Genomic DNA, 25275 nt, shown 5'->3' with positions numbered 1-25275 from the left:
GTACTGTAATTGACAGTATATTGTGTTGCATACAAATTCTTTGGCATTTTAACTTTTTTTCTTCAGTGCTTTTCATCTACATTACAATAGTGTAATAATTAATTTATCCTAAATCTCATTGTTTTATTGTATGGGATCTGCACTCTTTTATTTATGTTGTATACTGTAATAGACATTGAATTGCAAAATCATTTCTGAATCCCAACAAGAGGTTTTGTTACAGTGTTATAAAGTGATCTCACTAGGTGTTCACTGGCCAGGAAAGCGGTCTGTGTATTTGTTAGGTTTTGTGTGTCATCTGAGGCCAAGGTTTGATTCTGACAAAAGAGAATGTTTTTGATGGAACTATTTGATTTTGACGTGACAGATTGAGGTTCGTACAAGTTGGTGTATAGTTCTGAGATTGTTTATAGTTGTGAGAAAATGGTGAATTGTGTTAGCAATCGAGAAAAACTCTATTCAGAAATCCTTTAAACACAATTTCAACATCCCAGTCACAAAGCATTAGATAACATGGTTTTATTTCTTTTTTTGGACAAAGTGTGAAGTAAAAATGCTACAAAGAATCCCTTTGTCAGTTAATATTTGAACAAATGTGGAGCTAGTTTTGATAACTCAAGGTTTACTTGTTTAGTTAATCATTAGTCCCTTTTAATCAGCACAGCATTTATTCATCACGTAAATAATAAAAAAAAAAAAATGTAAAAAAAAAAATCTCCATCCACATTGCATTGCAAGACAAACAAAATCAGTATTTTCTTGTCTATACATTAAGACAGTTTCAGCAAAACAAATATATGGAGTGAAAAAAACAAGTAGGAAAAGGTCTCATGTAAGAACTCCAGTATTTGACAGTCTCAGTAAGGGAGTAAATATGTTGATGCACTCTACTCAAAACTAAGCGCTGTAGAAAATCAACATGCCAGACATTTCCACTCACTAACGCTGATTTCTGATCAGCTCTGATCACCCGTCTGACTAAAACCACAGTGAACGAAGCTATAAAGCTGTTATTGTGACATCGCAAGTCTAAATCATTGATCGCATTTTCCAAACTCTTAAAACTATAAAAAGCAACGTGATTATCATTATAAAATATTTTAATAAAATCTCTTTGGCATAGTTAACCAGTCCTCTTACCAACAATGTATTAATGCACCCATAAGAAACACTAAAATATAACATTTTCTACAAAAAGACATGTAAAATGCAACAAGCTGTCATCCTTGTATAAAGGCAGGGTAAAGTTGCTCGATTCTGCCTATCCCAGCACAGTGAGAATTGCATATATTACAGCAGTGTCAGTGTGTGTTTACTGAGAAATCGACCACAGGCACCCAGCGATGGGGGGGCAAAAAAAAAAAAAAAAAACCTCTGCTGGGAGTTTCTGTCTCGTGTATTTTTCATAATCCTCTTTCAGTGGAACGCAACTCATCATCAGGCTGTGAAATAAATAGAACACACTCAATTTAATGCAGACTTCAGCAGGTAAGTTCAATCTTATTTGAGTATTTGAATGACAACTAGTGTATTTGAGTAGTACTAACCTGTTAGTAGTTATCATGGTAGCTTCTGGCCATGGAGTTGAAACCCATGGGAACCCCAAAATCATCTTGCATTTCTTGATGCATGCCATCTAGAGGTATGCCATCCATTTGCATGCCATCATTGTATACTTGATATCCTGCAGGGCCGTAGCCATCGATGTCTGTATGACACAAGGCACAACACTGCAAAAGGTTAGCCATCTGCACAATGTTTCTGCAGAACCAGCATGAGTTTCAAATCTTTAGAGATGTAACTGACAGTCATGGAGATAATTAGCTGGCAAATCATGGTGAGATGATATACTAACCGTCCTCCGGCATTCCATGCTCTATCATGTTGTTGTGTGCCTAAAATGTAACAAGTACAGTGTTAAAAACCTACATCTTATGTACATATTTTTAATAAATGATCTTATTTGTTGTGATTTACATCATCATATTGTCATATACGGACCGTTTGGCTTTAATGTCAGCTTTAAAGTCAACATGAAATTACAAAAATGACTTTTTTTTATTTTATGGCATATGTATAATAGACATCTGATATACATTTGCAGAAAGCACATACTTTGCGCTAAAATGTAAAATATTAAAATACTGTAATAAAATAAAATGCAAAATAATAAGCCAAATTAGAGATAGTAAAGATCCATTTACAAAAGCACAAACATAAATTAACATTTGAAAAGTTTGTAATTACTGTATAGGACATATTCATTAAATACAACGGTTACAAATTTTGTTAAATACAGTTTTATTTACTATATGTTCTTATAATTATTTATTTTTTTATTTTTGTAATGTGCAATTTTTCATAATTATGTTATACTATAATACTGTTTTGATCTGTTTGCTATTTGCAATGGTTACTATTTATTATTTTTCATAAATTAAGTTTTGGTGAATTGTATTGAAACCAGTTGGGGTCAGTTTGACCTGCAAATAACATAATTATTAATTATTAAAATAGTATACTGAATACAAAACAACTGAAAACAAAAACGTATTGCCCCTATTGTTTTAATTCATAGATAATAACAAGTGAGATCTCAATGATAATTTGACCACTGAAAATGTCTCTGGTTTTCATTTCAGAAGTCTGGTCACTACTATAAAGATAACTTTTCAGAAACAAATATGATAAAATAAGGTCAATATTTGAATATCCTGTTTAACTCTGAAATTTGTCATATTACAGAAGAAAAATGTTAAAATTTGCTATGAAACCTCCACACCACCAGGGGGCAAACTCACCATCTCCCAAGCAGCAGGGTCGTGTTTGAAGAGCGAGTGTGTGAGCTCCACTGATACTCGTTTCTTATAGTCAGGGTTCTTGTCCTCAGAAATTCGGAAGAGAACAGCAGCGGCATAGGTGGCTGAAAGAAAAAACATGCTTTGTTACACGCTTAACCCGAAAGTATTCTTCTGTTTTGATGCAAACTCTCAGTGTGTACGTACGGCCGAACACATACACTTTCAAAGTATACTCTATTTGATAGCATGCGCAAAAACAGGCCCTTGAAACTTGCACACTAAAAAAGTTTCATACTTGTCCAGTGTCTGCAATATTTCTCTAGAAGTTATGAGTGATAAAAATGTCTTCGTACTCATTTAAACTAGAGATGCGTGATTCTCTTTACCCCTTAAAAAAAAGAGTTAGTCAACGATGGTATCTGTTGTTAAAGTCTTGAGTAGTATTGTTTGTTCCATCTCCTTAGTTTCTTTTTTGACTGTGAAACAATAGGTCAGGCAAGAATGCTTCGGTTATGCTAACCGTTATGTTATTTGCTTGTTTCTCTGATGTTTCTCTCTCACTCACCAATTCCTTCATTACTGGAATGGAGGAGCTCCATGAGAGGCGCACAGGCTCCTTCCGAATCAATGATCTCAGCCGACTGTTTATCAAGAGCCAGTTCACACAGAACACCAGCTGCCACACGCTTGACGTTATCCAATGGAGAATACAACAGCTGCAGGGACAGAAAACAGATGTCTATTATACACTGAGCATGTAAGACTGAGGGCAAAGGCTCCGTAACAACGCGCTCTCATACACACGCATAAAAACCGCCACAACATGGTATATTGGTGGGAAGGTGTAAGATTTACCTGAACAAACAGAGGAATGGTGTCCATGCTGGCAATGGTGGCTTTGTTCATAGGATCTCTGGCTAGGATATGCAGAGCACCAGTGCTGCCCTCCACAATCTCTTCCATTCTCACCCCATCCTGAGAGAGAGAGAGAGGGTCATTTGATTAACTGAGTGACAAAACAGTAGTCTGTATGTTGTTGTATGCTGTGTGTAAGGATGAGAATTGTAAAGAATTCTGGTTTTGATTCTTCTCAATTATTTCAATTTGGTTACACTGAAATTGAAACTGGTTACACTGTTTTTTTTTTGTTTTTTTTATTCACCAAAATATAACCGGCTCATTAGGGACATTCATTTGGATATTGAACTATACTAATTGTGCTACATGTTTTTGATACACTAAAAAGCACAGACTCTGTCATTTGTTTGGGAATTGGAATACTCTGGTTGTTGCGCTACATGTTTTTGAATAAATAAAAAGATCTGGCACATAAGAGTCATATATTTGGGGGAGTCATTTGTTTGTCACACAATTACAGCGAAAGGTGGGGAATTCATACCTGGTATGTTTGTTGAGCAGATGAACCATGTTTCTGTGCATCCTGATGAGCTTTTGAAAGCAAAGTAACCAGTTTGGGAATGGCTTCAGCATCTCTCAAAGGAGCCTGATTGGCTTGACACAGTGCCAGGTTACGGATCAGACCAACCACAGCCTGTGACAAAAAAAACATGAGATCAGCAAAATATGGTTTATACTGCACAATAGAAGAGCCAATAAGGCCCTCTATGATATAAATTACTCATTGAGAGTGAGACCACCCATAAAATATTATCCCAGGGCCTGTGAATTTAATCAATAGCCCTGTCACACAATTAATAAACATAGAAATTAAAAGCTTTTACATTCTGCGGGTTATTAAAAGTTGTTTTACTCTACATACGGCCCTTCACGGTGGTCTCAAAAAAAAAAAAAAGTTAATTTTATTTAATTTAACTTGTTAACCTGCCTATTTTGGATACTTTCAGCTGTGGAATAAATGAATCAAGGGTGACAAAAGCTCTTGTGAATGGGGTATTCCTACAGTGGCATTTGGTTTTGCGCAAAGCTTCATCCACACCAATAGGTGTCAGTATATAGCCCAAAACCACTGTATTGTAACATAAGAACAAAATAATAAAAACAAAAATATATTATCACACCTTTAATTAATTTGATCAATAATATGTTTCCTGAAAACTTCTAGGAATAAAAAAAAAAAAAAAAAAAAAGGTTCTTAAAAAAGATTTTCAGCATGTGATTTTGCAAAGCAATCGATCGATAGCCGAGGTGCTAATTTGTCCGTTTTCTCAGTTTTTCTCTCACTTACCTTAATGACTGGCCAGTAGTAGGGCTGATTGAGCAATCTGACAATAGCGGGGATGCCGTAATGGATTCGTACGGCATTCTGTGCGGCCTCAGCCTCCGGGTGCCGGCTGGTGAGGTGGCGCAGGGCACAGACAGCTGGCTCGATCACGTCCTGTTTTGAACCGGCCCTAAGGATGGTGTGAATCAGTGCCTCCACGCCGTTACTCTGGGTCACTTGTGTTTTGTTGCGTGTGTTGTTGCAGGTGAGGTTGGACAGGATGCCTGTAGCACAGGTCAACATGTTGATGTCGTCAGATGACAGCAGGCCAACCAGCACTTGGAGCAGATTTTCCATTCCGTCCTGCAGGGGGTGAGAGAGAGCATGTGTTGACACCAATTAGTATTTTCCTGATAAGCGATCAAGTTCAGTTAAAGCAGCAAGGCTTTGACATTTTATTTCAGAGCACAATTTATATAGAACAGTGGTTCTCAATCTTTTTGACTTATTGGCCCTCACTGTCCAACACAATATTCAAAGGCCTCACCATATAGGCTATGTATACATATTTCCATTATAATGAAAAATGCTGCTAGTTTTTTTTATTAATAGAATAAAAAAGTCGATACATTACATTAATTAACCACAATTCATCAAACCATTCGCTAACTTCATGATTCTAGAAGTTTTGAGAACATGTTTTCCACACAAACAAGTTGGTTATTGTAAAAAAAACAATTTTATGTTTTTTAGCATGTTAATTTAGATTGGAGTTAGATTATTTAATATATTAATAAAAATGTATTAATTTAAATAATTTGAAGTCATCCTGAGGCCTCCTTGGTTAGAACTACTGGTATAGCGGTAGTTTGTCTCTTTATGTGTGTGTAAACCATACGTTACGGGGACAAAATGTCCCCACAAAGATGGCAATATCCGAAGTGATGTTTTCTGAACATGTAAAAATGTAGAAGGTTTTCTGTGATGGGTAGGTTTAGGGTTAGGGGATAGAATATACAGTTTGGAAAGTCCCCATAAAACATGGAAACCTAACATGTGTTTGTGTGTGTGTGATAGATAGATAGATGGTGTTAGATGAATAAATTGACCTGTTTGGTTGCAGCGTCTGACAAGTTTCTCAAGGTCCACAGGCAGTTTTGCATCAGACGTTGACTAGAGCCGGACAGATGCTTACCAAGAGCTTGCATTCCACCTGAGAGAGAAAATGTTAGATACATTTAAAAATAGTACTGTTACTACAGTTAACTACAACTAAAACCATAAAAACATCTTCGTTCCTTGACATAAAAAAATAAACGTTAACTGAAATAAAAAATATTGAAAAACCTCAATTTATTTCAGCTTGTTGAATTCAAAATACTAAAAAAAAAAAAAAAACAATAATTGTATCTCAAAGATACTAAAATGACAATTGTGAATACTGTTTTTATTGTCCACCAGGCAACCACAATTTTGATAAAAAGCCACAATAAAAATTTCAACTATCATTCATGTCCATAGTGAATTGGTACAATTAACAGAAAGTATGATGGTTGCTTTAGCAAGCACAACTAATTAAAAACACTAATTACTATATTTAGAAGTGCGGTTCAGCTTTCCAGTTTGACTTACCAGCATCTACAATAGCAGGCTTGTTACTAGGGCAGACAGAGAGCACTTTGAGCACACGGCTAGTGGTCCAGAGCAGCTTCTCATAGTTGTAGGTTCTCATGATGTTCACTAGACCCTCAGGACCACCGTTAGCCAGAATAATCAGCTGTAAGACAATCAAACAATCACATTTTAATGAAACTCTACGTACTTTAAGAACAAGAACACAAGAAACAGAACATCAACAACTAATTTTACATTTATATTCATTTGTATTATTTTGTGCGCTAATAATTTAGAATACATTTCATTAATAAATTAAAATAATAAAAATAATTCATCATTTTTAAATAAAATTATATATATATATATATATATATAAATTATATATATACACACACACACACATTTCTAACCTGCATATACATTAACTATATTTACCTACATATACATAACAATTTTAAAATATATTATTTATATACAGTAGGCTATTTATAATATATATAATATACCTTGCTCTCCTGGTTGCCATAGGAAAGCAGCTGTAGGCAGTCTGTGGTGATGGCCAGGAACTTGGGGTTGCTTTTCTTCAGCAGGGGAACCATCCTCTGCAGACCGTCAGCCAGACGCACCGCCATCTTGGCTCCCTCTTGGTGCAGAAGCAGGTTGTGCAGGGTGGTGATGGCATAGAAAAGAACAGAATCCATCGGAGAACTGAAAAAGAAGTTGGTTGGATGGTTCAAATCAAGTGCTGGTGTAATTTCCTAATAATTGCAGATATCCACATTCCTAATAATGTAAATAAAAAAAAACTGAATCACACATTTGCAAAAAACAAACAAAAAAAAAGTTTAGGCTTATAAATCAAGTTTTTAATTTTCATTTCTAAAGTAGTAGTTTACCCCATTAATGAACATTTTGTCATTAATATGTCTTTCCAACTAAGATCTCCTTTTTATTTCATACAGCTTTTTGAGGTATAAATCATCATCCACTTTCAAATCAAGTGCTGGAATAATTTCCTCATGATTAGAAATATCTACGTTCCAAATAATGTAAATAAAACACTAAATCAAAAATTTGCAATGAAATGCGTGCAGTGAAATGAGAGAAATCTTCAGAGAAAGCTTTATAAATCAATAGATTTCAATAGTTAGTCAAAAATTAACATGACTTTATAATTTACTTACCATTATGTTTATCATATTCACCAATAAATGCATGAACTAGATCAAAATATCCAACCTTGGAATTAAAGAATTTAGAACACACTCATTTTTTAAGACTTTAACTTTTCGCTTTTTGAAGTATGAACCATCATGCACTTTCATTGTATGGAAAACCGAGGCTTGGACATTTTGCCTAAAGTCTCATTTGTGTTTTACAAAATAAAGGGTTTGAAATGACATTAGAGTGAATAAATTATGAAACAAATCTAATTTTTAGGCAAACTAGTCCTTTACTTTAGTATTACAGACTTTCTCACCTCAGCATGCGCACCAGAGCTGGAATGCCCCCTGATTTGAAGATGGCGAGCAGCCCCTCGCGCTGGTGTGAGAGGTTGTGCAGGATGCTGGCCGTGGCGCGGGTCGTCTCCATGTCGGACGTGTTCTGCATGGCTCTCACTACAGCGGCCACCATCTGCGGGGACTGCATCAGAGCCCGGCGGGACGCCTCCTTGCGGGTCAGCTGGTTCACGATCATAGCTGCCTTATTCACCACAACCTGAAGTCGAGAGAGAGTCAAAAGTGAAGCTTCTGTGCTTAATAATGTAAGATACATTTTTGTGATATAGAAATAGAGAAAGAGCAGAGAGTGAGTGTTATGTCATCATCAGATGTTTAATACGAGCAGCGAGGTACCTGGTCGTCATCGTTGAGGAGTTTGGTGAGCTCTGGAATGGCGCGTGTAGCGAGTTCGGCATCATCCTGGTAGTTGATGAGGTGAATGATGGCGGCTTTGAGTTGCTGAGATGGTTCGGCCAGCTTCTGTACATTGGTCTGCTGGGACGAATCGATCTGTGTGGAAAGGATGGACGTCCCCTCCATCACCGTCTCAGGAAACATGGCCGCCCTCACGCGCTGGGCACGGGTCATATTGTATTGAGACTCCACCTCTATAGGAGAGAATTATACATAAAGAATTATAAACTAAACTCAACAGTTTGTTTTTGCATTTTCTCTGCTTATTTTGGAGGGAAATATTATGAAATAAATTGCATAGTGGCAAAGGCAATTTGTAAACTGATACGGAAAAATTGCAACATAATAATATAATTTTGATATACAGCATGTGACGTTTTTTACCTGCAGGGTTCTCTGTGATTGTGGTAGTGTAGGTGAATTTCTTGGTGCTGTACTCTGTTCCCTCTTCATCTGAGCGAACCGTAGTGGCTCCTGATTGGATGCCTGAATCTGTCCCATAATACGACTGCTGCCACTCTGTGACCTTCACCGCTCCTGGGGCCTCTGCCACTGATACACACACATAAACACAACATGATTTGAATTGATCTATTACCTCTGTTTCGGCAAAACCATAAAAAACACCCTCGGAAGTTACTCCCATAATCATGCAAAGCATCATGGAACATAGGAAAAAGGGGGATATATGACCCTTAAAACTAATAAACGTGGATTATAATGCACAAAACTTTAATGTTAATTTCATTTTAACCCATTAACTGACACCGCCCACTAGGGGGAGGAGCCCGCTAAAAGCAATCCCCGTAGCAGGACGCTTGGTGCTCTTTTTATTATTGTTTTTTTTTTGTCCTATCACATATTTTATTAATCATCATAAATTGGAAATTGTTCAAAAGCTTACACCCTCAATATTCATCCTGTGAAAACCATTTTGAAATCGGACATTGCGTTACCATTGAAATGGTGCTTAAAGGGATAGTTCACCCAAAAATTCTGTCATCATTTACCCACCCCCAAGTTGTTCCAAACCTGTATAAATTTCTTTGTTCTGCTGAACATAAAGGAAAATATTCTGAAGAAAGTTTGTAGCAGGCTGCTTTGAGGCACCATTGACTTCCATAGTAGGGAAAAAAAATAAAATAAAAAATACTATGGAAGTCAATGGTGCCCCAGAACTGTTCAGTTTCCCACATTCTTCAAAATATCTTCCTTTTTGTTCAACAGAACAAATAAATTTATACAGGTTTGGAACAACCTGAGGGGGAGTAAATGATGACAGAATTTTCATTTTTGGGTGAACTATCCCTTTAAATTCCTTTTAGCAGGCTCCTCCCCCTAGTGGGTGGTTGTCATGTTTTATATTACAAAATATGAAAATGATCAAAACTTTTTCTAATCTTGACAAAAAAACATTATCATTGGAAAGGTCTGAGACTCAATATTCCATATTTGGTGACAGATGTGATATTGTGAGAGAAATTTATTCATTTGTGACAGGAGAACGGATCAAAAAATTCAATGGAATGTGGGTTCAATGATGATTCAGTTCAGTCCTTTTCATTGTTGCAAAATTTTTCAATTATGAAATAGTAGTAATATAAGTCAAATCAGCTGTGAAGCAGTTCTGCAGAAAGCAGTGGTGTCATCACTGTTTTCATCCAATAGTGTCAGTGCAGTCAAATCAATAATATTACTGAATATTAAGTGTCTTTAAACCCTAGTCATGTTATTATCAATTATAACATTAAAATAATAATTGAATCATGTGGTGTGTTAATATTGTAATAATTACATGTACTTACAGTGCATTTCCATTTTGGCCTCCCGGACTCAAACCAAACAGTCCAAAAGTAAAACCTGTAAAACAAAAAACAATAATGGATTAAACAATATTAAAACTGATTTGTGGCAAAAATGTAATTAAGTCATCCTGCAATCTGTTCTCTGTTGCTCAGCAAGACAAAACACCATTAGAAACTGAAGTCCAAATAAACACAAGCAATCGAAACTGGTGATCATGGGAGAAGTGGAGAAGCAGAGAGGGAGGGGGGGCGACAGTGACGGTGAATTCCAGCGGTAGGTTTTGACCCTTCTCAAACAAGGCGTGTGAGCTAATGCTCGACCGCAAGGACAACAACCTCACAAAACCGGCTCTGCATGTTTCGACATTTACAGTACACACCCCTATACACCAAAGCCCTCCCCTTTCTCATACTCTTACACTTTTAAACACATCTACAACATCCATTTTAGGTGAAAGCACAATATGTGAGCAGTATTGTTTCTTAAAATCCATTCATAACTTAAAACAAGGCAACAATAAAACCTTATTCTCAAAATAAGCAGGAACACACAAAACTGATTTGCCTGCCATGACTTTTTTCCTTTTAGTTTTATTTTACTGTCTCCCTCCTGGCTTTATTTGAACTCTTCCTCATACGTCATCAATTATTTCTCTCCTACCCTCCTTCAGGTACTCTACAGTACATTCTCCAATTCTCATGCTCTCTTTTATAGCACATTCTGACTCTATCTAACCAAAACCTTTAAACTCCAGAGGAGAAGAAGAGCATTTATCAGACAGCTGGACTGCTATCCAATTGGGTATAAACAGTACATTTACACTTGGCCACATAAATGTGTCTCCATAAAACAGACATAAATGAAATGATCTACTACTGTGTTATATGCAAATAAAACACTTTACACTTGGTCAAGTCACGACTTGTATATCTCAAATAAACAATCTAATGAGGTAGTCAGACTGATTGGATTGCCATCCATCTCAAATGCATCTTTAAAGGCATTTACACTTGTTTTTTTTCATGACCAGATAGCTATAAATGCATAAAAAGACCATGTGTAAATATCCCCAGAGAAAAGACAGATCAAAACACTGACAGATCATAGCAACCAATTATGTTACAAGTCTATTAATCCCACATAAATTATTAGCAATAAATATTACAGAGACAGACAGACAGATATACAAGATTTTTATATATTAATTTATTATATGTAATAAATAAAGTGTATTATTTTACAATTAACTGGATAAAAAAGACACATTTTATGTTCAGGATTTAAAAATAATAGAAATTAAAAATAAAAGAAAGTTTCAAATATAAAGGTTAAAGTACAGATAAATAAAACTAATAAAACTATTCATAGTTTCAAAGCACAAGAGCAGATTCAATTCAAAAGAATTACTAACAACAACAACAACAAAGCAAACACACTATATTTTTATTGCCAATAAGCGAATAAGATCTGACCTGAGCATCCCAGCACCCATGACAGCTGTTCTATTCTGGTTATATTCCTAAAAGAGGTGGGACTGATCAGGGATAGGCCTCAGGGAATAAGAACCTGATCGGTTTATTAGAGCAACCAATGAGGACTAACAAAGCCTTGCAACAGATGAATTCTGTATAAAACATTAGTATGTATTATTAGCCAAGCACCTAAATGCACAGTTAAGTGGTTTGATAGATTCAATCCTATTAACTTTTGAAAATACACATAATCAGAGGGTTGACATTCCCCAACCGGCTGGAAAGCCTGGCCACAGCCCTACAACCAAAAAGAAATAAAAGATAGTAGATGGACTCTGTAAAAAGATCACATGATCAACAAGCCTGTTTCGTGTACATGTGCCGCACTTTATAGAACATCATGAGAACAGATTGAACACATATTTTGAATGCCTTACATGTCTGCACTTGAAGAGTGGCTGTGGTGTCACAAAGAAGGCAAACTTTTTCTCTAAACAGCACAAACAACTATACTAAGCAGATGTTTGTTGGTTTGCAACTGCTGTGAGCATTTACTCATGCCAAAATATGCCTGCTGCTGACACAAATAGTCTTTTGTGTGCTACTACACTACACTGAAATGGTTCTTTAGAGTTTAGAATTGATTTATTCGACTAGTTCAGGGTCATAATTGCAAAGAGGTTTTGCATATAAAGAAGTACCTCCATTCACTATGGCAATGGCGTCAGGACACACCTAGATGGGTGTAGCCAAGTCAAAAACTTGTCAAAACACGTAAAAAACGCAACAAGCAGCAACTCCTGCCAGGCCTGCAGGTGAACGATAGCAAGTGCCTGTGTGAACACTGGGTGTGGGTGTTTTCTCAAGAATCACATTTACACACCCACTTTGGTATGTCCATACACTATACTGTCATTTGCCAAAAAAAAAAAGGCAATAAAACATAGCAGATTACGACAGATTAGTTTAAGATCAGCTCTACACCTTTCTGATTTTGGTCATGGACCAAACGATTACAGTTAGTAAGTCTTACTAGTGCATACTTGCATGCCGACACAAGGTCTGTTTTGAAGGGCGAGGTCAATCACACAACTACAGGTGACACACCCAAAAATAAATGAAAAATCCTGCAGATTTACACTAAAGGAAGAACCTGAGGCATATCTAGAATCCATGGGCTTTTTTTGACTTAGGTAGTAAGCAGCCACCCACAATATCTACATCTAGTGTGCTATCTGCTATGAGGGGGAAATGATTTACGAACCATTGGTTCACTGCTGTTTCTGAGCTCATATGAGGCATGTACTGTTGTCTCTACTTTGGACTTCACACACAGTTGGGATGATGATTAGTTAATGAGTAAAAGTTTATTACTGTACATTCAGTTTTGTACTGAGAAACCTGAGCAACATATCACACGCCCTTCAGAATCATCACCCACCCCCACCTGACCTGCTCCACCTACATATTCCTTAACGGACCAAGGGCCTCGAACAACTTAGCTGTCTCCAAAATGAGGCTGAGATGTGTTTGAGTCAGAATGAGCTGTAGATATGACACATCCCAGAGCTGAATCCCAAAACTCTAATCCTGGTGTGACATTCCACACCAGTCCCATGGTGCGCTACCTCTCCCACCCACTTTCTCTTATACACACCCTGTCAATGACTTTCTGTCATGTAATGGCATATATTTACAAAATCGTGCACACACACACAACAGTAGACGTAAAAACTTGGTTATTTTCCCCATTCGTTTTCTCTGTAAGCATTTTTTAAACTCAATAAAATTCAGTGAACCAAGCCAACCAGCTCTGAAATTAATTACAAAATGTCAAACTTGGATTCAAAACAAATCCAAATAAAAAACTGTGGTCTTAATTTTAATTTTATGTTGGAATGAAATCATTTCTTGAAGCACTGCAAATGACAATCATATCAGAAACTAGGTATGCAGCAATATTAAAATTATGGGTGACTACCGATGATTATTTTCATGTCATGGGTGAAAACCAAATGATATGGAAGCTTGTTTTCGCCACAGACAAAAAAAAATGAATTGCGACTTTTTATCTCGCAATTGTAATATAAATTGCGAGTTATAAAGTCAAAATTGCGGTATATAAAATCACAACTGTGAAATATAATGTCAGAATTGTGAGATATAAACTAAAAATTCTGAATTTTCCTCGCAATTGTGAGTTTATATCTTGCAATTCTGACTTTCTTTTTTCAGAATTGAGATATAAATTCGCAATTCTGACTTTATAACTTGCAATTGCGAGTTAATATCACAATTCTGAGAAAACAAAAGTCAGAATTGCAAGATAGAGTCACAATTAACTTTTTTTTCAGTGGCGTAAACAAGATTCCATAAAATGGTGATAAACCAATTTAATGATATTAAAATTATTGGATATTAAAAATAAAACACAAAATAAATAAAATAAATAGTTAAGAATCACAACACTACATTATACAGTATGAAAAAACAATATAATTTTGATTATATTGCTAAAGATTACATAACATTAGTGTAAATTATTAGTGTTTTTAAAGATTAACATCAAGTGAGCATTGGATGATGACAAATTAATCTTAATAGTAATTGTAATTGAGCATGCACAATTAAATATCCAATATCGACCAATACTGATAATCTGATTATACAACAGTTAATTCCGCTCTTCTAATTGGCCAATAAACTATTCCACTCTGTCAGTTGCTTGGACTATTCCAGTTTGTCTGTCTGTTTAGTAAATGGCTAAATTTAAACTCGTTACTTTTTGTTTACAGAACCCTACTGTATCCTTTTAAGGTTATGTACACAAAATCGTTTTTTGTTTGTCTCAATCACTCAAATTTTCCTGTGTCTCACACTCACATGACCTGACGGGACGGCTAAAAATGTCAAAATCAGATGTGCTGATGGTGCTCATTCACACAACAATACTGAGTACTGACAATGCAGCCAGTCACCATAATCTCTTTCACACTGCCCTGCCCTCAGGACAGAAGGGAGTGGCACTGATAACACTCAGGTTTGTGTGGTCTTTTGCTCTGAGTCAAACTCTTTTAACATCTCTCATGATATTTGAAGATTTCTTTTTCCTATTAATCTATTAATTTATTCACAAATACTTTAAAATGAAATTTATACATGTAATTATTTGAATACATATAGATAAGCATGTTTTTAAATTTCTGAGTTCAAATCTAAATATCAACATGATCTTGTTACAAAACGGAAAAGAATGGAATTCCTTAAAAGAAAAAATATATTTAAAAAATTGCTTCACTACTTATTAACATTTGAAAAGGTTTTGTCCACCAAATCAAAAAAAAAAAAAAAAAAATATATATATATATATTATATATATATTATATATATATATATATATATCACATGGTGCAATCAACATGCAGAAAAAAAAACTATAGAAATGACTTCATAGAAAAGTCTACTAGTCAATAAGTGCCAAATGTCATGTAGTGTGACATATTTATTAATTAATAATTCATGATATTAATGTGTAAAGAAAATATAGAACTTTTTACTTTATGGTTACACCACATGACAATTTTAGAGTCATTAAATAAAACCCTTGTAAAAAATGGTGTAAAAGTTTTTCAAAATCATATGAAACCAACATTAATACAAACAACTTTCTAACAGTTATGTTCCTAATTGATAAAAATCAGGTTTTATTTAGCTTACTTTTTTGAAAATTAAAAAGTTTTCCTTATTTTTTGCATTACAATAAAGACAAACATCTTCTATAAATATAACATTTATCATAATATGACAGTATACTCAGGCTGTGGCCAGTCTTTAATTTTTACAGTGACCATAATGAGCTATTACCATATTTACATCTGAATTACTGCCAAAAAGCAGCCATTTTAGTTTCAGAGTCAGTCTTCAGAGATTATACAGCTGCTATGCCTCATCGCTTTAATTCAGTAGTATGACATCCAAAGCCACCCACACAGTAGAACACACACACACACACACACACACACACACACACATTAATGACTTTGTGACCTGGCAGCCCAGACTGCTAAGAGCCTGCTGTGTCTGAGATCTCCCCTGACGCTCAGCTTGTTTCCGCTGGAGATAGCAAGTGGGCGAGCAGGTGGTCTGCACTGGCTCAGGCCTGTGGGTTTCTTTAACCCCAGACGAAATGCACACACAGGTCTCTCAACATGTAGATCCATCAACCAGCACATCCAATTACACAGTTATCATAGGAGGTCAAATGAACACAGCAAATTATAATGTACATTTCTGACTACCGCTGCATACCCCCAGAATGATAGATAGCTATTACAGAAGACTACCATTAAGGCCTATTATGAACAAAGACTTTGAAACCAAAAATGTGTCCAATGTCAGAAGTTTCTGTTCATCCTACTACAGAAATTCACAGCATAATAAGACATCGCTAATGTGATGTATCACAAAATATATATAAAATAAATGGCTTTTAAATTACATATCACATTATATAACTGAAGCTAAAACTGGTCAAATTAAACATTTCCCGTTTATTGTTTTCAGTTAACCTTTGGTTAGCATGCTAACATCTTTGCTTACTAGCTTAGCATAGATCTAACTTGTTGTGTATTTCTTAAAGGAATAGTTCACCCCAAAATGAAAATTTTGTCATCACTTACTTACCCTCATGTTGTTCCAAACCTGTGTGAGTTTCTTTCTTCTGTTGAAGGAAAAAGAAGATATTTTAAAGAATGTTGGTAACCAGACAGTTGACGGTAGCTATTGTCTTCCATAGTAGGAAAAAAGTACTATGGAAATCAATGGCTACCATCAACTGTCTGGTTACCAACATTTTTTAAAATATCTTCTTTTGTGTTCAGCAGAAGAAAGAAACTCACACAGGTTTGGAACAACATGAGGGTGAGTAAGTGATGACAAAATTTTCATTTTGGGGTGAACTTTCCCTTTAACTAGAAATGTGCGTTGTTTTATCAAAAGTACCACAGTAAATTATTTTCGTTCAACCTAACAAATATTCGTTTTGATTTCAGTGTGAATAATATTTCATTTGCTGATTCATCTCACTTTTGTTTAGCTCTAGACCTTTGAATGTCTACAGTGATATAGTGATAGAACGGACCACTGCAGATTGTTCTTCCTCAAAAAATGTATTAAAATTGCCTCTGCACCCATTTATCTAACTTTAAATCTTTCCCCGCCATTGAAAAGACGTTTCAATATTTGTGACACAACGCTTCCCTGCAATTGACCAGTTTTTCCAGCTTTTTTATGTTTTCACTGTTATATGGAAGGGAGCACTGTTACTCTTCTTCTGAAAGAGTATAGCATCTCCGGATCTAAATACAAGCGAAGAAAAATATCTGCGTATTCCAGAAGGAGCGGCTAAAAGATTGCTTAAGCACAGTTAAGCTAATGTGATCATCAAACATTAAACAGCATATAAATCAAAACTGCCTAACATTACCAAATGAAATGTTGAAATGTTTGAAATGTTTGGGGGTGTTGATGGACACGATCTAGATTTTGATCATCATTCTGAACCCAATCTAGACGAAGTCTTTGATGAAAATACAATTTTCTCAGCTTTTTGTTCGAAACATTTTCCCAAGTTACCAAAGTGTTGATAAAAAAAAAAAAAAAAAAAGAGTGAAGCTAGAATAAACTGTTTTTGTTGTTGTTGTTTAAAAGCAAAGTGTCTGTTCTTTTGCTGATTTGCAACTTTTTTAAAGAACACGGGGAAAGAGTTAAATATTCAATATGCAAAAGTTCACTTGGATTGTACAATCACTTGCTTCAATGAACTTGTTCTTCTTGTGGCCAATCAAAAAAAACTATGCATATTCTGCTCATGTTGCACAGCTTTGTCACTGCAAAGTAGAATGCTCATATTGGAAAGTAATTATGAGATAAATGCATTAGCACGATTAATACGCAGTAGTAGGTAAACTCCTTTGGAAGCAGTTGATGTGTAACTCCACAGTGAGGTATTCAGGCATGTACGAACAGGCTGTTATTTCAGCCTCAAGCTAAACCATTAGCACAATTAAATGACATGCATGTCTAGGAGGGGGAAAAATGAATGTTCACGATTGATAACAACATATACAGATATGAGAATTATGTAAAACTGCACATTTTCAAAGCGACTTGTCAATGAATTGGTCTTAAGGACCAAACGCATTTTTAGGGGGTGTTACATAAGCATTCTTGCCATAAAAAAAACCCACATACACAGAGTGTATGGTGGACGAGAGAGCTCAACGCACTGCAACTGCAGAAAACATGCAAATAGAAAAAACACCAGCAAATTAAGAAACCATCTTCATCAGTTTGACAACACATGTGCTGCAAATACTCCCAATGCAACCAAATACAGAAAGAGCTGCAAATACTCACAGTGCAAATACGATCAGGATGTTAAACAAAAAACTCTACTTTCAGGTTATCGACAACACCACTGGCGAGTAGACATTGAATAATAAGCGGTCCCAGACAGATTTGTCACTTGTTGTGGTCGCCTTGAAACACTTCCATTGTGGTCTGTGCTATTTGCAGCGCGTTTCTGTATTTGGTTGTGTTGTGAGTATTTGCATGACGTGTTGTCAAACTGATGAAGATGTTTTCTTAATTTGCTGGTGTTTTCTTCAAATGCAGCGCATTGAGCTCTCTCGGCCACAGTAGTAAAGGAATAAAAACAAAATGCAATGATCTTAAGGCAAGTATTTAAAAGGTGTTCACACAAAGAACGATAACAATAACTATTTCAGCGTCCACACTAATGCACAATAATGTTCTATTTATTTTAAGCATGTGCTGCAATTTTGTCAGCTGCCCCTTTAAATGCTTAAACTCTTTAAAGTTTGAAGGTGGATTCTGATTGGCTGTCAATGTTTTTATTGTTTTAAAGGGTTAGTTCACACAAAAAAACGATTTTATTCAACAAATCTAGTGATGGGCGATTTAAAAACACTGCTTCATGAAGCTTTGAAGCTTAACAAATCTTTTGTTTCGAATCAGTGGTTCAGAGCATGTATCAAACTGCCAAAGTCACATGAACCATTGAAATTTCGAAACACTTATGACACAATAAAGCCTTGTTTACTGAAATCAAGTGACTTTGGCGCTCCGAACCACTGATTCAACACAAAAGATTCGTAAAGCTTCGAAGCTTCATGAAGCAGTGTTTTGAAATCGCCCATCACTAGATATTATTGAATAAAGTCATTATTTTGTTTTTAAATATAACTTAGCACCTTTCTGGGCCTTTGAAAGTGTAAATTAACTTGCTTTCAATGGAGGCCTCACTGAGCCATCGGATTTTATCAAAAATATCTTAATTTGTGTTCTAAAGATGAACGATGGTCTTACAGGTGTGAAACGACATGAGGGTGAGTAATTAATGACAGAATTGACATTTTTGGGTGAACTAACCCTTTAATAGTTCTGAAAGTGATCCCAATCGTTCCTCTATGTCATTACTGAAATAGTTGTGGATTTCCTTATTTTCATAGAATTGTGATGACTATTAAAATTTTATAGTTAACATCTGTGGTGTGAATGGGCATTAGAAGTTGTTTGTAAAAGACAATATTATAAGATGACTTGCCACCTTAAAAATTAAGATGCATTTTTCCATACAAACAGGTAAAGCACACAGTTAGCATGCTAATCAAAGTATTGTGGCTTAAAATTAAAAATGTATTAAAGAACTAACTAATTGACTGATTTGTTGGATGCAATCCATCTGTAATGCATATAAATGCAACAATGTATAAAGCCACTTCAAGGACGGTTTGAGCATTTAAACAGTCCAGTTTTAGCAAAGATAATCAGTGAATCAGTGTTACTGACATAATGCTGCCCATGATCCCACTTATATGCTTTAAAAGCTAAACGATGGGCATTTGGTCACGGGTGTCACTTGCAGTAAGTGCTTAGATTAACACAGACCGGATGAGACAGGGCATTAGCAAACCCTGTCTGTCTGCTCGCTGCATCCTTGTGTCTCCTTTCAGTTCAATGCAATAGATTGAGAGATATGTGATAGGAGAGACTCTGAACAGTGGGCAAGTTACAGTATCATGTAAATATTCAGACGTCGTCAACTATCCCATAATCCCTCTTCTGTTTTAGGCCAGTTGAGATGAAAGGTCATTCCATCTGAATGGAGCACTTGACTAAATGTGGGCAGCTGTGTGACTGCCTGTGGCTTGATGGACTATCACTAACAATTCATGTTATTGTAAGACGTTTCTCGACTGAGTCATTAGCAAAGGCACTTAACGGTAAGTGGCACGTTATCTGAGACAGAGTCAGAGTTTACCAGCATTCTGAAGAATAAGTTTCAACATTCGCCCCTCCTGGTTTTTGTAATGCATCATTTCATATAAAAGTAAGCAGGTTCATCATCATTTTAGCCCATTGAGCCATTTCTTCCGCAGAAAGGTGGAAAGCTGCTTCATCATAGGTATGCTTGAGTTTGTAAAGCACAACTGAGCCAATGTGACAGTTGTTGAATATTTAATTGGTCTGAGATGTCCTGAAGGAAACCTTGCTGGTACTGCATAAATCTGAAGATTTAAAAGAATACTATACTATTCTAGAGCAAGTTTAACTCAGGAAGACAACCTGGTTAAAGTTTGACAGGAGAAGAGACTGAATTAGGCTACTGGTTTATGAGGAGTCAGACTTGCACTAGACAAGAAACAGAACTAGATGTATAGAGAGATGCAAGATATATCTGTACCATTTTGGTTACTGGCGGAAATTAGAGATTTTGTAAATTTATCCAACATCTAACAATTATCCAAATGCAAAAATTTCACAATTAAATATCACACATCAGCTGATTTATAAAGCGACAAAAAGGTTTTTTTTGTACAACACTGAAAATGTTATCTTTAATAAATCTCAAAATGAATATCCATTTTTCATACTGTACATTATAAGATGCAAATTTCACTTGCAGCATTTAAAAAGATTGATTATAGTTTGAAGCATTTTATTTAGACAAATAAGTATATAAAAATACATTTTAATGTCAGCCATTTTTTAGTTACTGGCCTTAACACGAAACTAAAAAGTACAGTACAGTGCTGTTATCTTCTAATCTCAAGAGAGAACAAACATGTGGTTTTGGCTTTGAAAAAAGTTGTAGTAGCTTTCATACAGGTTGTTTCAACTCATAGGGGTCAACTGAGAACAAATACACTACTACAAAGGACTATGAGAATGTTTTTCGCTACCAAGTAGAATTAAATGGAGTCTTCTTTAGAATGATTATTTATTACCCTGAGATTGTGTCTCTAGTGTGCGAAAATTCCCTGAACAGCCCCTTTCTCCACCTCTCCCTGGTTACTCTACACCTCCCATGCCCTGAATTAAGGAGTGGAGATGTTCTGTCTTGATGATACATGCCCGGAACCTCCCACAACTTTTGACTCATGTTGAGCAAAGCTGCTTCTTCACAGAAAAAGTGGTCTTGATACAGAAACGTATAACACAGATCATTATTTTTGATATCACACCCAGAACATAACCCAAATGCTTGTTAAACTGATCAAATCACACTCAATTTTCAAGTTCAGAACTTAATTTAGGGTTTGCAACTTCCCTCTACTTGATACTATCACAGAAATTATTCATGTTATGCAGTGTTAACCTCACTTTTCTTACTGTCTGTCAAGACATGACGGTCTGAGGTTAGTTTCATATTGAGCGGAATTTGTCTCCTCAAATTCCACTCAATGAAAAAAAACAAGGGGGAGGGGGTAAAGGAGGCTATGTTCCTTTGTGACTGCTCAGTGTTGATTCAGTAGGTCTGTGCTGGTGTTGGAGTGTTTACGGACATTTGAGGAGAGCTTTGTTAATATTTCATGAGCACTGAGCTGACCGCACAAAGTACGGAAAGATATCAGTGTGCAAAAAGATCCTAAAGAGGTAATTAAGTGTAAATCACACTTAAGTTATACTGATGCTACACATTTTTTCAGTCGGAATATTAAAGCCTGTTCACAACAAGAATTCTAACTATAAAATAACATATAACATTAAATTCTTAGTTCAGTCCACAGTCTGATAGGTCCTTTACATGCAATCTTCAATCACATAATTTACTTAATGGCACAAGCTGATTCTGCAGCCAAATGGCACTATTTAAATAGTCTAATTTGGTGTTCACTGTAAGCTGGTCCTGCAGAGCGCTATCAGAGTTCATCTGAAACCCTCCACCTCCTCCAGCTCCACCTGTCTAGATCTGCTATGGGAAATATTTATGCTTATTCAGCATATCTTACACACTCACAGAATCATGTCTGTTAATCTATTGGCAGTAGCAAATCCATACTTGCTTTGTAGCAGCAGCAGTAGAATATAGAAGTATAGAATATACATTAACATTGTCATATCCATTAACATGCTAAAACTATTCTGAGAGTTGCTATGATTGTACTACATTTACATCCACACCAGCGGATGATAATGTTCTGATTATTATAACCGTGGGCTGCAATTATGTAGCATGCTGTTTTAAATGCCCAAGCTCCTCAAACTTTGGTGGATTCTGATTGGCTGTGAATTTTTTTCTTCTTCAAAACATCATTTTAAAAGTGATTCCAATCATGTTCCTCCATGTTGTTATCATTATAGTTGTGATGTGGACTTCCCTATTCTCATAGAATTAAAACCGTTTAGTTATCGTTAACTTCCTTGGTGTAAAACAGGCCTTTACAGAGAGTTTCAGGTTTATAAAACAATTAACCTCGAAAAGTCCTAAAGAGCAATTGGCTTGGCCCTGTACAGATTATGAAGCTATCAGACAATCTTATCCATCTCAGCCAGCTGGTCATTCACCAAAGATTTCATATGGCTACGGATCTCACTCCACGTTCATTAAAGATACATGGCACATTAGGGATTATAGATATGGAGAGAGTGTGTAAAGGAACACTCTGTGACTCATATGCTGGGGCTATAGCCATAAAACGCAGCAGACATGAATTATACAGAAAGGTAGAGAGATAGAAAGAGAGAAGTAAAGATAAAGATGCTAATTGGTCTAACAAAACTGTAAAATACAAGCAAACAGATATCCTAAACGAATGCTGCTCATGGGTAATCTCCTTTGCCCCCTCTGAAAGTGTATTTATGAAGAGGGGATCACGCTGCCCCTTGCTGTCCTAATGTAGGACAATATCAGGGATTTGTGCCTGTAGGGGGATTAACGGCTATGTGTGAGCCCAAATGCTGTAAATCTCATCCTAAAACCAATGCTAGTCAGTCGGTAAAGCAACCAGCTGGCCCCTGACTGCACTACTAATGTGTACAACTCAGGAACTTGCACAAAGAACAAATGCCACATCCTGTCTGTGTTAAGAGCTACTACAACTGACCCATATAAATATATAAATAGACTGTCATATGGTCTTTCATCTGTCCATATTTATTTCATATTTTGTGAAGAAAAAAAAAATAAAGAAAAAAATCCTTGTCTTGCAATCATCCTCTTTCTGCGTGCCAGTAGGGCTTGTTGATGCCATCCAAAATCCAACTGGAATTCAATTGGCCCAAAACTGGACTTGGTAATGCTGGCTAAATCCATGTCATTAAATTTTGCAGAATTTAGTTGCTTCTTTAAGAGATAAACCACTCACAGAGGACACGACTTTTTGCTTCCTTGCTAACCAGACAAACAGGAAAGGGTGTATCATAAGGAACGTTATTTCCTCCGAGGCAGATTAAACACATTATTTCTTTTACACTTAGTAAACACTCAAAACAACTTAAGTAGAACCTTAATTATGATAAAACTTTGATTGTATCGTATTTTTTTGGACTGAAAGAACTAAAGATAAGTCAGCTTTTCAGCTGTGCTCACAGTTGGGAAGTAAATAAAACATGGTACAGCCCCACCCAGACACATGCACTAACATAAGACCCAGGGTAACAATGTAAAAGAAAGAGGCATAAATAACTTATGAATTAGACATGTTAAATTAACGTGGTTTTTTTTTTTTTATTTCTTTACATTAGACCAGGCTCGATAACACAATCCCTGATTCACCGAACACCCTGCAATGTGTTACAGGTGTGGCAACAGACCAGCATTCAAAAACATGCTGGTTTTGTCAAAACCAGTGGTTATATGTCAACAGTACACAAACAATTCCAAACAAAAGCAATACATTGTACATCCCAAAATAATTAAATACAAAATCCAAATCAGAGAGAGTTGAATAATCCAGTGATAGTTCTTCCAAAAACATCTCTCATAATATATATCCTTCAAAAAGTAGAAGAAAAGATGTAGCCCTATACTTTGAATTTTCTACAATTTTTCAGTAAACACAAAAGTTTAAACACTCGCGAACAGAAATAGTCTTTGCATGAGAAGAAAACCATAACAACAGCTGCTCTATCCCAGTCTGTATCGGACAGTGTCATTATTTATCAATTTATCAAAGATTTACACATCAAAAATCGTTGGTATTTTTTAAAATGTATTTAAAATAGTTGACGTTTAGCTAATATGCGCTAGAGGCGCCAAAAGACAAATTGTGTTGCGCAAAACGAAGCGATTGAAAACAGAAATTACTTGAGGAAATTATTTTAAAAAGTTGACCTTTCACTGCTGACAGCCTCAGTCGCTAGAAGTACTTTTTATTGAATTTTTCCCCACATTAAATGACTAGTAACTGAGATTGTCATCTCCCTTTGTGTCCACAAAAGAACGAAACTCCTACAGGTTTTGAACAGGGGTGAGTAAATAATGACAGAATTGTCACCATTAGATGAACTATTCATTTAAATCTATCGTACAGTACTTTAATTTTTAATTTATTATTAATTTTAACACTGTGAGTAGGCCTATCATTAGGCTATTACGTATGTTTAATGTCAACAGTTGACATTTCGAAAGTAGGGGGGATGGCTTGTGTTTCTTTGTTGGGAGAAACACATCCGCCGAAGTTATATACAGCTGAATGTTTATATAAATGCTGTGTACGATTATAAAGCAAGTATTGAGCGACACGCATTTAAAGTTTGGATCAGCTGTAACCCGACACACGGAAGTAGGAGCGAATAGCGTACAGGTAGGTAAACCAACACCGACAACCCAGATCACCACAATAAGCCACTTTCCCAAGAGATCTATCCACGAATTAATGGCTGCTTTATAGAATCAATGTTATAGACTGGATAAAAAACAGATGAAGTTTAACTATAACACCAAAGGCACAAAATCACAGTAAAACAACCCTCTTTCTTATTAAATATACAAATTTTAGTTTACCTTTAAACGCTTGTCTCCAAACACTGCTGCTGACAGCGATCCAAGAGTCTTTTAGTTTTCCCCACCGCACAGACTTCCAGGGAGTGCGACACTTTCTCTTGCATTCAGATGAGGGTGAACAATGTGCGTCGGGGAGAGGGCAAAGTCTCCTCCAGAGCTCCGCCCCCGA

The 25275-nt window shown here is 36.0% G+C and overlaps 1 protein-coding gene across 1 annotated transcript; it reads right to left on the bottom strand.

Annotated features, from left to right (window-relative positions):
• Positions 1 to 504: 504 nt before the first annotated feature.
• jupa (junction plakoglobin a) lies at positions 505 to 25275 on the bottom strand. Its single transcript, XM_051911827.1, has 16 exons — positions 25107 to 25275; positions 10322 to 10376; positions 8901 to 9068; positions 8457 to 8710; positions 8081 to 8319; positions 7107 to 7308; positions 6616 to 6760; positions 6093 to 6196; positions 5008 to 5346; positions 4201 to 4353; positions 3657 to 3776; positions 3367 to 3517; positions 2802 to 2923; positions 1856 to 1895; positions 1548 to 1708; positions 505 to 1442 (listed from the first exon to the last, which is right to left on the bottom strand). Exons 2-15 carry the CDS (start codon positions 10332 to 10334, stop codon positions 1551 to 1553), a joined length of 2208 nt encoding a protein of 735 aa, XP_051767787.1. The 5' UTR covers positions 10335 to 10376; positions 25107 to 25275; the 3' UTR covers positions 505 to 1442; positions 1548 to 1550.

This window comes from Ctenopharyngodon idella, chromosome 11 (assembly GCF_019924925.1).
Source record: "Ctenopharyngodon idella isolate HZGC_01 chromosome 11, HZGC01, whole genome shotgun sequence".
Lineage (NCBI taxonomy): Eukaryota > Metazoa > Chordata > Actinopteri > Cypriniformes > Xenocyprididae > Ctenopharyngodon > Ctenopharyngodon idella.
The sequence above is the reverse complement of the archived record's forward strand: the minus strand, read 5'-3'. Positions and strand labels throughout refer to the sequence as shown.

Coding starts and splice junctions, on each gene's coding strand:
- jupa (XM_051911827.1), bottom strand. Junction 3,777..4,200: donor CTGCTCAACAAACATACCAG/GTATGAATTCCC, acceptor TCTCTCTCTCAG/GATGGGGTGAGAATGGAAGA. Junction 1,896..2,801: donor ACCCTGCTGCTTGGGAGATG/GTGAGTTTGCCC, acceptor GTTACATTTTAG/GCACACAACAACATGATAGA.